Genomic DNA, 14,807 nt, shown 5'->3' on the forward strand with positions numbered 1-14,807 from the left:
TCCCCCTCTTCTACAGAAAATTACCAGAAAGGTTGTGTAAAAGCAAGGGTCAGAATGAATCATGCAAAGAGATTCTGGAGGATGAAGGTCACCCTGAGCAGGGGCCTTGAGTGATTTACTGAAGCAAGAGACGTACCTCGAACACCTTTGGAGCGTGTGCGATGGCGCTTCTCGTCTGCATCCACCTCCATCTGGGAATAGATTAGCAGGCAGTCAATGTTCTTATCCTGCATGCACAGACTATCAATGCACAGACTGATACAGTCTCTCACACAATTTATTGACACTATTTTAATTCCATTTTATTCTGTAAGGGAATGTGCACCTTACAGGGGATTTTAACAATCTTTACATTTATTTAAAAGCAGAAAATGTGATAATTTCTGCTTTAATCAGTCCGTTTGCATGCCCTGCTTTCGTAGCAAATTATATGCAACTAAGTGCTGGCTCTTCTTTTTGAATGGATATTTCTGACATAAACCCCTGATTACTCCCATATATTTTGAAACAATGATTCAATAGCTTTCTACACAATTTAAAACTAAAGTCAAGGGGTTGCACACCATAGGTCACTTTCCAAGCAAACACTTTGCAGTGGGAAAGAAAGGAAGGGATAATGACTGAAGAGGAGATAAAGGGCCATCATTAGAACTTCAAAGATTTCGTTTTATTTAATATGATATTATGACCTTCACCAACATTGTTCAGAGGCGTTTTTCAGAAACATGCTCATTTGCTACATGTGGCTTAATCTTTACCTTCATTTTATAAACAGCATGTTTATCTCATGTAGCTTCCTAGGCAGTAATAAATATACAGCTATCTTAAACATTTACCAGACAGGTGAAGGGCTCGAGATGAGATCTTGGAAAGCATAAACACTGATCTAGAGTAATTACCATAGGGCCACATGGGTTCTTCTGATTTCCCATGTATTATTGCCACCAGGTATTTATACTATCATACTCAAAGGTAAACTGTATAGGCTAGCTAGAGTGTATGATTTTGTACAACCTAAGCAGATTGCACTGAGCTATGTTGACAGAAAATATATACAGTATCTGTATCATCAGCTCCTTTAGACCTGAAGAATGGGATAGCAAGATGGATCTGCAGTGGTTCATACATGGAGATGATATTGTAAAGGTCAGGAAGCACAGAAATCGACTATGGGGCTTTAGTTCCCCCAGGGAAAAAAAAAATTAATCACTGGTTTATAGCAATATCCTTGGATTGATATCTGCTAAGAATGTCACACATCTCATGCAATAACATGGAAACAGATCCAAAGGACTTGCACTTAATCACCTAGCATTCTTTGGCCGGTACCTTAACACAAAGGTGGGACGCAACTAACAAGGAACAAATCAAGGTGCGCTTTTGCAGAGCTCCCTCAACACATCAGCAGGAAAGAGTCAGCACAACAAAATTTGAGGTGACAGGGATTTGATGAAAAGAAAGGGCCGCTTCCACAAAGCTCTGTGCTACTGACGTAATTCTGCATCTTGGTAGTCATCATCTGGCTCCTGGTAGCATTATATATTTTAAAGGGATGATCTAAAATAAACAGATATTACAAAAGCTAATACAACACAAGTGTCTATTAGGGGGCTTCAGTGAAGTCTTCTGAAGGGGACATTTGCATCATTTTGAGTAGGTTTCATTTGTAAATTAAGGCATATAGATGTATGCATACACATTAGGAGCATAGGATTCTATCATCAGCAGCAACAGGGCTATCTGAGATACAGTAAGGTTTCCCATCAAGCCTTCAATTGCCAGTTCAGAAAGGCATAGAAGCGTACAAGTAAGTTCTCTGCTGTATCTGCCAGCCTTCTGTAGATGTTTCAGATATGCTCTGGCATCAGAAATGACACCAGCTGCCTATGCTTAGACAACTGAGCTTACCTCTAGTTAACATAGCCACTGGAGCTAGAACAATTCCTCTGATCAGCTACTGGGTGTTACTTTAGGCTAGACAGAATGAGCCTCTAGACACCTTTGCTACTGTCTAGCTCTCCACTGACTATAGCATGAGATACTTGGCATGGCTGTAGATACCTATTACAGCCACCTAAATTGGATCTTAAATTTTAACCTATCCACAGTGTCTATCCTACACCTTGAGTTCACACTCTGGCTGGCTTCTGAGCTCCTAAGACTTGATGTTTTTTAAGCTTTTCAAGTTGCCATATCACAGCATAAAACAGCATATTTGGTATATAAAAATTACCCACTAGATGATAATATTCTTTTATTAATAAGAAAACAGTACATTGTGTTATTCTGCAACTCTTGCAATGTATAAGGACTTAGAGCTGCTGAGAAAGCAGTAAGAAAAAAAAAAGCAGAAAAAAAACCCACAGCTTATAGAAGGTGAAGTGAGGACAGACGGCCTGGGAGGAATATTAGGATATTGTCCACAAAGTTAGGGATCAAGGTCAAAAAAGCTAAGGCCCAGTTGGATTTGTCTGGCCAGGGATGTCAAAGGTAACAGAAGGGCTTCTATAGGTATGTTGCTGATGACAGACTAGGGATAATGTGGACCCCCTCTGGAAGGAAACAGAACTGGCTACCCCGGATTTGAAGAAGACTGAGGTTTTCAATTCTTTGCATCAGTCTTTACTCACAAGTGCTCTAGCCACGCTACTCAAGTCACAAAAGACAAATGCAATTAACTGGAAGAATGAAGACCTTAAGCTTCCTGTAGGAGATGAGCAGGTTTGAGATCATCTTAAGAACCTGAACATGTACAAGTCCATCGGACCTGATGAAATCCATCCGCAGGTCCAGAGAGAATTGCTGGATGAAGTTGCTAAAGCACTATCCATCATAATTGAAAAATCATGACAGTCAGGCTATAAAAAGTACTAAAAATATCAATGAAATCCAAATGTTAAAAAGAAATATGCTAATAAGAGGAAATAACTTTAAAGTATTTGGAAGAAAATATTCTTTTTATTATTTGAAGATAATTAATAGCTAGTATTAATAATTTAAAAAAGAATTTTTAAAAAGCACAGCTATTTGTTATTTTAAAATCGAAGTTCCAGACAACATTTACTCCCCCAAATTAACACAGCCTTATAGCTCTCCAAGACATTGCTGTTGATATGTGGTAATCCTGGTATGCTTGGGAAATGCTGAAGAGCTAAGGGAAATATTTGTACTTTTAACTGTTTAAAGTAATCTTTACTAAGTGCTGAAGGGATGGTGTGGCTCACTAAGTTAATCTTCCTGATGTTGATCCTTAGTACCATCATACAAGAACTAATACAGGACACAGGATGATGACACATTTAGCACCAATCAACACATTATCATGAAAAATCCGTAATCAAACAACCCTGAAACCATTCTTTGATGATACTTTGAAATTGGTCGATACAGGTAGTCAAGTTAGGGTATTACAGCAATATCTTTAAATATTTCACTTTCTCTTACTGAACATTCAGACAATAAAATAAGCACTTCATAAAATCAGCATAAATATAATGGTTAACAAATATTAAGAATTTTAAAAAATCATATTTAATAAGAGCCTTTCTAATATAATTCCACAAGTTTTAGCCCCATAATGTTAGGTATCTTCACCCTGAAAGGTTATATGTGTGCAAGAAAACTTCCTTCTGTGAGTAATAAAGGAGCCAACAAGAAGAGGTGCCATGCTTGACCTCATGCTCACCAACAGGGAAGGGCTGGTTGGAAATGTGACGCTCCATGGCAGCCTTGGTTGTAGCAATCATGAGATGGTCAAGTTTGAGATCCTCAGTACAGTGAGAACAGCATGCAGCAAGCTCACTGCCCTGGACTTCAAGAAAGCAGACTTCAGCCTCTTCAGGAACCTGCTTAGTAAGGTTCCATGGGATATAGCCCTAGAGGGCAGGGGGGCTCAAGACGGTTGGTATTCAAGGATTACCTGCTACAAGCTCAGGAGTGTTGCATCCCAACTAGAAGAAAGTGCAGCAGGAGGGCCAGGAGACCTCCTTGGATGGATAAGGAGCTGCTGAGGAAAATTCAAATGAAAAAAGAGGCTTAATAAAAAGTGGAAGCAAGGACAGGCAGCCTGGGAAGAGTACAGGGATGTTGTTCGGGAAGCTAGGGACCAGATCAGGAAAGCTAAGGCCCAGTTAGAATTAAACTTGGCTATGGATTTTAAGGATAACAGGAAAGGATTCTATAGGTACATAGCAAATAAAAGACAGACAAGGAATAAAGTAGGGCCCATCCAGAAGCTATCAGGAGAACAGGCTACCCTGGATTTGGAGCAGGCTGAGGTTCTGAATGACTTCTTTCCCTTGGTCTTCACTGGCAAATGCTCTGACCACACCACCCAAGTCTTGGAAAGCAGAAACAAGAACTGTGAGAATGAAGACCTTAAGCCCACTGTAGGAGAGGAACTGTTTCGAGACCATCTTAAAAACCTGAATGTGCAAAAGTCCATGGGTCCTGATGAAATCCACCCGCGGGTCCTGAAGGAGCTGGCAAATGAAGTTACTAAGCCACTGTCAATCATAGTTGAAAAATCATGGCAGTCAGGTGAAGCTCCCGACGACTGGGAAAAGGGAAATATAACCCCCATTTTCAAGAAGGGGAAAATGAATGACTCATGGAATTACAGAACAGTCAGTCTCTCCTCTGTGCTTGGCAAAATCTTGGAGCAGATTCTCCTGGAAGGCATGCTAAGGCACGCTAAGGCACACGAAAAACAACAAGGTGCATGGTGACAGCCAGCATGGCTTCACTAAAGGGAAATACTGCCTGACCAATTTGGTGGCCTTCTATGATGGGGCTACAGAACTGACGGACAGGGGTAGAGCAGAACTGTCATCTACATGGACTTGTGTAAAGCATTCGACACTGTCCCACACAACATCCTTGTCTCTAAATTGGAGAGACATCAATTTGATAGGTGGACTACTCGGTGGATAAAGGACTGGCTGCATCTGTAAGGCAATAACAAGTGAGGAGGATCAGATGAGCATGAGCCATTTCCGCGCTGCTGCAGAATGTGATCCATACCTGCACAACCTTTAAAGGTGTATTAATTTTCCAGAAAAGCACTGAGGGATTCAGATACAGTCAGTAACTTTTAAGAATAGAGGGCAAGTTTCCATCAGGAGTTTATCTATTTTTCTGTTAGCTTGCCAGATACCCTGTCGGAGTCTTCAGGTTTTCAAAGTATATAGAACTAAGGCTATGAGCCTTATCATAGGCTTATCTGAGACAACGATACTAGAAGTTTCGCAACAGGTACTGCTCTCCCTATCTCTAGATTTGCTTGCATACCTGTATGCACTTCCTCAGGGCTGCAAACTGTGAGGGTTCCAGAACTTGAAGTTCCTTTCCAGGACAAATGGTGATTTTTGCCCCCCTGTGGAAAGGCAGCTCAGTGTTTCTGTCCCTTGCAGACAGGTAGCCCATTCTTGTTTAAAATTCTCAGGGTTTCTGAATTTCTTGCTAGACGACTGGAGACTGCAAGGTTCAGTCTTGTTCCAAGACTTCCAGCTAATCCAACACTTTGATTAGTGAATTATTATGATTTCACTATAGACATGATATATCAGAAGTCTAGAAAGCCATGAATGAACTAAGCCTTAGATCTGGTCTTGCAAAATTTTTCCTTCTCAATTGTTTTCTTACCTGTATTTCTTCAAATCCAAAAACTGTATTCTCAAATTCTCTCAAAAATTGTTCACTCTTTACTGAGGCAGAGTATTCAATGTCTATACTACACAAAGGTGGAAGATGTTATTTATGACCTCAAAAATCTATGGCAAGTACTGGTAAATGCTAGAATATTACATAATTGCTACTGCCAATGAAGTATGTTGCTAAAATTATTTTAAATTTTGCTCTTCCCTAATCAGTAGTATTAGATATACTCCTTATGTGATAGAAGTAAAATGTTCAGAGACAAAAAAATCCGATTTTTTGATGACGTAATGAGTTGATTAGAAAAAAAAAAAAGGTTGCAGTTTAACATTTATCCCCTTGTGACTGTCAAGTTACTTAGTAAAGGCAGATTTTCAGCCAGCCATGATGCAAGATTCAAATTTCTATAGGTAAGATACCTATTCTATTTTTATAGCCAAAGATTGCTCAGCATTTATTTTTATAACTAAAAAGTATTATTTCTTCTGTGCAGAAGTTAAAATGAAAGAATTTAAAGAATATCTTTTTTTATCTTGTATCTATAAGAATGAAACAAAACATGTCAAATAAATTTCCCGCAGTTGAAATACATCTGCATTCTCATAATCAAAGAAGCATGACCTGGAAAATTATGAATAGTGTATGTCAGCAAGGTATCCCGTACTATATTAGTACTTTCTGAAGTCTTCCTAAAAAAAAATTGTAATTGACCTTATGCCTCTCTCCTCAGAACATATCAGGAAAACCCAAATTCTGACATACCTTATTCAGCATGTCTGTGTAATCCAAAAGCAATTATTTTTCTAATAATGGCATTTTCAAGTATGTCTCCTGATAATCTAAATAAGTTTTTTGAAGCCAGATATGGTTTGTGAAATACTGTTGAACCTATTTTGTAAATGGTATATTTATCAATGACTTCAGTGGTTCCTCAATGTCTCTGTGCTTTATGACATACTCTTGACTACATGAAAGACAATAACTATACTCTTTCAGCATGCTGACCTCCACTCTCAAATAAGAAAAAACGCACAAATCACAAAGACCACTGTGTAAAACAAGTAAGAAAATAATATCCTAAACCAAAAGTGTAGGACATGATTTTTTTGTGATGCATCTATAATTTACTTTAAGGAGCTATTCCTCTGTTTTGTGCAATCCTCATTAAGTTCTGTGTTAATGTGAACTCATTCACATGACCCAGAAGAAAGAAAAAGCAATTCCAAACATTTAAAAAAACCCATAAGATTAAAAGGATGCAGAGTACATTAATACAAATTAACTGAAAATTTAAATTTATTTTAGACAACTAAAAATATTAGTGGTTAGCATGTGATCTCTACCATGGTACTTAAACTACGAAGTTGTGGCACTCTTCCAGAAGTATATTAAGATAGTACTTCATGTGTCCTTACATTGCTTCTCAGTGTTCTTCAGCCTAGAATGACCCAGTATTTAGGTATTATGGGATTTTTTTATTTTTAATAAATTTATGTTTGAAACTATTTGACACAAAAATTGCCACATATAAAGTTTCATATGCAAATGCTAAAATCATGCAACAGGAAAAAATGAGGCGAAAAATGGGGAATTAAAACATGTAGATCAAGTTGAGGGTGTTGGTCGATGAGAAAATGAACATGAGCCAGCAGTGTGCAATTGCAGCCCAGAAAACCAACCATACCCTGAGCTGCATCAAAAGAAGCGTGAGCAGCAGGTCGAAGGAGGTGATCCTGCCCCTCTACTCTGCCCTTGTGAGACCTCACTTGGTGCACCGTGTACAGTTCTGGTGTCCTCAACATAAGAAGGACATAGAGCTGTTGGAGCAAGTTCAGCAGAGGACCATGAGGATGATCAGGGGGCTGGAGCACCTCTTATATGAAGACAGGATGAAATGTTGGGGCTGTTCAGCCCGGAGAAGAGAAGTCTGCATGGAGACATCACAGCATCTTTCCAGTATCTGAAGGGGGCCTATGAGATTGCCAAAGAGGGACTTTTCATCAGGAACTGTAATGAAAGGCATGGGGGCAATGGGTTCATACTTAAACAGGGGAGATTTAGGTTAGATATACAGAAAACGTTTTTACTGTGGGAGTGGTGAGGAACTCAAACAGGCTGTCCAAGGAAGTTGTGAATGTTTTATCCCTGGCAGCGTTCAAGGACAGGTTGGACAGGGCCTTGGGCTACATGGTCTAGTGGAAGGTGACACTATCAAAGGCAGGGGATTGGAACTAGATGATGTTAAGGTCCTTTCCAACCTTAACCATTCTATGATTCTAAGTTAACCTAAACCTGCTCTCAACGTGTATGTAGAAAACCTTACTTTCCATATGTCATCAGAGCTTATTTCAAAAGACATGACCCTGGAGTCAATGTAGAGCTTCCTGTTCACTCTACTGACATTTCAGTTGGATTTGCTGCTGCAACTTTTATGACAATATGCTCCAGCGGATCTTCCTCTCCTCTAGGTTTCAGTAGGATAGACCAAACCAGAATCAGTAACAGTAATTGACCCTTAATTTATGCCTTACTAATCATAGTCTTGTAGGTTAATTGCATTTTAGGATAAAATGACTGCATTTGTGGATGAAGGGAGACCAGTAGATGTCATTTACCTCCACTTTAACAAGGTTTTTGACACAGTATGTGTGTATCTCATTATGACTGTATTTGCATAGCCAGTTCTTTAAAGTTGGTTTTTTAAAATCAGTTTTCAGTATTTATATCCTTTTAATTAAATGTGGCCTCTTACTGCTCTTAACAGAGCAGAATGACATTCAGGATCTTGGTTTTGACAGAAAACCTGTATAATTCTCCCAAATATATTTAATGCACTTGTTTCTGATTACAAGATCTACAAGACAAAAGACAAAACCACAGGATAGAAAGTTACTTCAAGAAACTACTGGAATGCTTAAGGAAAAGTCAGACTGAAAGGAAAACAATTTCCATGTCCTTTCCAATCTTTTTCCCCACAAACCCATGTGCCTTCTTGGCATAGATATCTGAAATTTAGTTCAAATATTTTGTAAGACACTTTTCAGAAAAGAGACAAAATAATTACCATATTTGAATCTTCCCGTCAGGAAAATACCAACATACAACCAGGCCTTCTTAGAGCAGAGTTCCAGAGGGAACTCTACAAAGATAAAAGTTACAAGTTAAGGGTACATATTACAAAGTGACCGAATAGGCATGTGTACAAATTAATGACTAGAATATAAATTACCCCCTTGTCCTTTTCCACTTGTGATGAACACACAAAGCTTTTATTAATATCAAGGAGAGTCCTTCTTGCAGAATAATAGGAGAATATATCCTCAGGACATGTTCTCAAACTTTGAGTAAGAGTCATTTTCCTGCTATAATGCACAGAGGGAATCCAATCCTTCAATTTTCAGAAGAATGGTGCAAGCTTGAAGCCAAATCTGTAAATGCAGGCCAGAATAAGCAGAAATTTGGTTAAACTCACAAGTTCACCAGATATTCTTTTTGTGAGGAAATACATTTGGGAGCCACTGAATTATTCTGGAAGGAAGGCAGGAAACACTTTCAAATACATTTCATTGACATCATACTAGTTGGAGTGGAAAAGACCCAGAGTGCACCATTCTCTTATTTTATTTTTTTTACCTTCTTAGATATGAGGAATGAAAAAGTAGTGTGGAAATTGGAGATAAGAAGAAATAACACTGGACCTATAGCACTTCTTTCTTATGAGAGGAGATTTCCTTTCCTCAGTCCGTGGCTCTGTAGAAATGCTTTGGATCTGCTCAATGAGTAAGCTTTGGGACATGACATGTAGTACAAATAGAACTTCCACCTGGAAGAGGTCTAGAATATGTCCACATAGCTGAGCAACTAAAATCGTTCTGAATTCCCATTGTTTCATAAGCCAATAAAATATTTAGTTTTGTCTTCAAATAATTCCTAAGCACTCACAGTATTAGATATCAGGTCCTAGTACCTAATTTTATATATCTTGATCTATGCCTTACCGCGTGCCTTCACACACAACTATGAAGAAAGGCTAGCACAACTGTGAAGCTGCAGCGCAACCACAGTCCTTTAACCAGCCCTGAAGTATGGACCTGCATCAGGCTCTTGCTTGCAAATGGTCAGAGGGGGGAGTGCCAGTGCGTGCTAACAGGACCATGCAATACTGAAGTCACAAAAACTTCAGTCAGTCATGTTGGGTTTTTTCCCCCTATTTATAAATATTTCTAACTGGAGAGGCACTTATTCTTCACATCGGAAGGCATCTTCAGCTGTGCTACTGGTAAGACTTGGGAACATGGAGCAGCAGCAGCCTTGCCTGTCTTCAAGATGTTGGATCCGACATGATTTATTTTCTTCTAAAAATCCTGTTTTCAAATGCAGTGTGTTGAAAAATGACAGGTATTTGGCATCAGAAATATAATTTTGGTGGCCATTTATTATATTGTGTACAAAATAAAATCAGAAAAATAATTTAGTTCATGCCAGACCTAAATTTATCTATTATGGAAGGAAATTGGTGAGAAGAGTGCTGTAAAAGAGCACTCTTTAAAAAATGCACTAGAAAAATTTAGCTTTTAGAAATTAAGAGGCCTTATTGGGCTTACTGAAACCTAAAGAGTTAAATTTCACTGACATGAAGAAACTAAAAGAGATTTCACAAAAGATTATTAAATTATTTCCATTCCTCACACCTGCTACCTGTCAATAGTAGAGGTTCAAGCTTTTAAAAATGGGGCATGATGCTGTGGGAAAGCCTTTGCAAATTGTAACTAAGCTAAACTTGAGTTTATGTTACAGAGCAATGTTAAGCATGTTCATTTCCATATTTGCTGCACTCCAGTCCTGCAACTCAAGGTTTGGTTTTTTTTCTTCTATACTACTGAGCAGTATCTAGTAGCTTATAAAAGGCAAATAAATGTGCAACCTCATTCCTTTTGGAATGGATCATGTTAAATCCATTTAAACTAGATCTGTTGACAATTCATCTGTGTTTACCTTTCCAATGACAGTAAAACTATTTGTACTGGTCTGGCATTTTCTTTCTGGATCAATGGATATGAAAATTAAATGTTTTGCAAGACAGAAATAGTTCTGATGTGTTCTGAGATATCTCTGAGGAGCTTAAATGACCTCTTTCCCTACCGGATCTCCAGGGAACTGACCTTGGTTTGGATTTCTCAATGGCTGTGGCTCAAAGAATCAGGGCCATGTTCCATAAAAGAGTTAAATTTTGCATTTCATAATCCACCAATCACAAAAAAAACCAAACCAAAACAACACAAAAACCAAGAAACCCAACTAACATATGTTCTCACGGTGCTCATAAGTCACACAAAACGTTCTGTACTTTCACTGTTAGGCTTAAACCCTACTTGCAAGGTAGGTGTACGGTCTCTACAAAGACAGGCTACTTCCACCTTTAATAAGCATGTGTAACTTGTACTGACATCAGCTGCCTATGCATACACCCTGAGGTGTGATAGGCTTTAAAATACAGGTTTACAATTAACTCACAGAACTTAACATTAAAGATTAGTTTCACAGAAGTATATGCTCTGAAGAAGCATCAATACCTAAATGCAACTTTACTTAATATACATCTTATAAGCACTTATAAGTGGTCTTCTGGGTAGAGCAACCTAATGGAAATTTCCCTATTTCTATTTATCTAATATTTTGTGTGCATGTTTCTATAAGCACATATTTTATTAGCTGAAATGTAACTACACTCAAAGGGCTGTAACCCAATATTTCTGTAACTCTCATGTAATATATTAGCACTACACATTTTTAAATTACTACTAAAATCCTAGGAGAATAAAGAACAAGCCAAATGTAGGGCACTTTAATAACCTCCGCCAATACTGAGGAGCATGTAGTAGAGTACCTATCACCATATGCAGAAATAGGACCACACAATAAAAAGGCAAAGCACATTCATGGAAATTCAGGTCAAAGCAGTCATAACTTTAGAGTTTTAGCTTTAACTTTGAATGTCCTAATGGCTGTAATCACAATCATGCTGTGTTTCAACCTTTTTGTTAGTTTGAATCACCCACATTTGAGTCAGGCCTAGAGGCCCTTTGAGGGGAAAAAACTCCCAGACCTGTGCCTGGCAAACAGCTTGGAAAAGGGTGCGCAACTGCAGAAACGTAAGTCACTGACTTGTTCCCACAATTCAGCCAGAAGCAGAGTTGTAAGAGTTACAGCTCTTAAAAGCTGTAAACCTAAAGATCATTATGGAAAAAGAGAGGGGAAACAGAGGGGGGAAAAAAGGTCTTCAACCGTTCCACTTTGCTTGGTAAATTTGGCTTCCAGCTCTGCCACAGCCAGTGGCAGGCTCACCCTGTCCTGCCTTTAAGAGGGAATAGGATTTCTGAACTAAAAATACAATGCCTGTTTGCATATCTTGCGCATTTTTTTAAATCGGATTGGGGTTTACCCTCCAGAATTTACCTACATTATCTGAGCCTGCAATTAAATTGAGCAGTCTGCTGGTTTACTTTGGACTGATTCTCCCTTTAAAGAGAGAATTTATAAAAATACATATTTTTCTGAATCCAAGGAGAAAATAGATCAGCTTTGAACAAGAAATTTAAACACATTTAGTATTGTCATTTACTCTGTCTTTCACTGAGAAGCATACACAGATACGTACAACCTAAGATAACCACAACGGGGTTTTGTATAAGCCAAGTCACCACATCCACATATAGACAGCCATGAATGTAAGTATGTGACAATATACACACATCCAATTTGTCTGCTTACAAAAACTAGGATACTAGATTTTAAAATCTGGTTTCTAGTACCCAAAACTCATAAGTATACCACAACTAATTCACATTCTGAAGTCCACTGATCTTGCATAGCATCCATATACTACTGTATAGACAACAGCAGTATCTTCACTGGCACTGAATCAAACTAAAAATTAATTTTAATTCTAAAAAATCCTTATACAGGCTTTGCAGTTTAATAACTTATCAGTTATTAAGGATAATAATAGAAAAAAATCTCTTGGTCTTTTAAAACTAATTAATTGATTTTGCTATTAGGCTAAACAGACCAGCTCCCTTTCTTCCCCTTCACTACTACACAGCAACAAAAGCTCATTTCTGGTTTTACCTCTTACTTAATCACAGAGATGGTAAGGATGCTATTACAGAACTATATGGTATCAGAAATGTTTGTTGCTATTAGTGGGCAGGCCATTATGTTTATCAAAGGGTATGTTATAAATAGCTTATAGCTATTAGAAATGCAACAATTAGTGGATAAATTAATAGGACAGACAAGTAAAATATCAATCATTACACTGGTAACATAGTTAGCATAAATTAAACAGGATCGCAGATTACTGCAGCTGTTGCATAAAACAAGAACACCTACTTCAGTTCAGTAACTTGCATACTTTTAACACTAAAACTATACTATAGAATGCTCAAAAGATGAAAAAGGACACCACAAGACAACAATAATGAATATTCATTGGTAGCTCTCTGCCCAAGACTTCTTTACAACAATTTAAAAGGTAGGGGGCAAGGAAAACAAACAAACAAACAAATATAAAGCCCAGATGTATAGGAATTTGTAGCTTAACATGTGCAGCAAAACCCAAAATGACAGAAAGTGTAATTACTGCACAGCAACCTAGTGGCCTATACAAGGCCTATACAAGACCTACATTAAAGCAGACCTCTTATTACCAGCATATTTAGCAATTTCAGTGTTTGCAGGAGTTTCTGAATACAAGTAAACTGACTTAAACAGTGCCCCTTTAATTCCTGGAATGAAAGGATGACCTGGAAGCAATTTTATTTAATGTCTTTATATATACTTATATATATATATTTATATATATTTTATATATATATTTATATATATATTTTTACATTTTTCTTCATTTCTTGCCATCAGTATGACATCGGAGCACCTGTAAATTCTATTATTATAAATAGGGATTTTTTAAAAAAACAAATTGAAAAGTACATTAATTCTAAGAAAACACAACAGAGACTTTCTGCTTTAGAAGCTTATGCTGTCTGAAGCAATTTTAAGAATTAGAAAGAATTTTGCTGATGTTGTTAAATAATTTGAAATGGTCAAAATAGACCAAATTGATAGAACTGGCCATATTCCGCCCTCAGTTGAAACTTTGCCTTCTACCTTAAGTTAAAATAGTTTCTCAGCTAACAGTGAGAAAGAATCTGATTAACTCTGTTCATATTTCTACCATACCAGAATAAAAGAATGAAAACTGAGACTTTCAAAATTATGTCTCTACATCCATAATGTCAGTTTTGTTACATACTCTCCTATTAAACCACCAGCCATGCATGACCAGTGGTGTAAAGACTATCTCCTTGATTCATGTTGTGAAGATGGGAAACTGCATCGTTAGGTTTTGTTTTGACAACTAGGTGAGAGGACTGAAGTGAATTCTGCATAACAAGAGCATCTTTTCCATCCTAGAGTAACAGAGACAAATGTAGGAAGTATGTATGTGCATTATTATACATACACTCTGAAAGAGTTGATCTAATGCAGGCCAAAGTGAAGGTTGGGGCACACAAGTGATTTCCCGTTTTCTGGGCTTCTTTTCTTCCCAAATTCTATGCTAAATCCTTAACGTAAAATTTAGGATCTGAGGCACCATTTCTGGGGAGACTATATACTTTTAATACAGTTGTTATACTGTCTGGGTGAGAGAATGTTTCTTGGCAAATGCAAAGAAAGCAGCTTATGAAGAAAAGGGATTTCTGGCTCCCAAAGACATCGAAACAGGATGTCCAAAGTTCTGTCTGTTCTTTCCACCTATGGGAAAGGAACAGTGCCAGCAACAGGAGGGGAGTCTTAATGTCCTGGGTTTAGCAGTGGCAGTCATTTTTCTCTTTCTTGGTAGCTGGTGCAGGGCTGTGTTTTGACTTTCAGCTGGGAACAGAGCTGAAAAAAATGATGTTTTGGTTTGGCCAAGGACTTTGTGGGCCTCATGCTCTGCCAGGGAGGAGGGGAGCCGGGAGGAAGCAGAGACAGGACACCTGACCCAAACTGACCAAAGAGGTATTCCATACCACAGCACGTCATGCCCAGGATGTAACTGGGAGTTAGCCGGAAGGGCAGGTGGACTGCAGGGTTGGAGGAGGTATGGG

At 38.1% G+C, this 14,807-nt stretch overlaps 1 protein-coding gene across 23 annotated transcripts in view; it reads right to left on the bottom strand.

Moving 5' to 3' along the window:
• MYT1L (myelin transcription factor 1 like) overlaps nt 1–14,807 on the bottom strand; it is a 315,455-nt gene that overhangs the window by 130,170 nt on the left and 170,478 nt on the right. For 8 of the 23 annotated variants that reach the window (XM_061357560.1, XM_061357561.1, XM_061357564.1 and 5 more), the window contains one exon: nt 137–191. In XM_061357560.1, coding sequence (XP_061213544.1) covers nt 137–191 — 55 coding nt within the window. Of the gene's footprint in view, nt 1–136; nt 192–7,978; nt 8,124–14,807 lie in introns of those variants that run through there. The other 15 variants (XM_061357574.1, XM_061357557.1, XM_061357577.1 and 12 more) reach the window with 5 other exon arrangements.

The sequence above is a fragment of the Neopsephotus bourkii genome, unplaced genomic scaffold (assembly GCF_033783945.1).
Source record: "Neopsephotus bourkii isolate Nb327-2 ecotype Australia unplaced genomic scaffold, CSIRO-AGI_Nbou_v1 NB_908, whole genome shotgun sequence".
NCBI lineage: Eukaryota > Metazoa > Chordata > Aves > Psittaciformes > Psittacidae > Neopsephotus > Neopsephotus bourkii.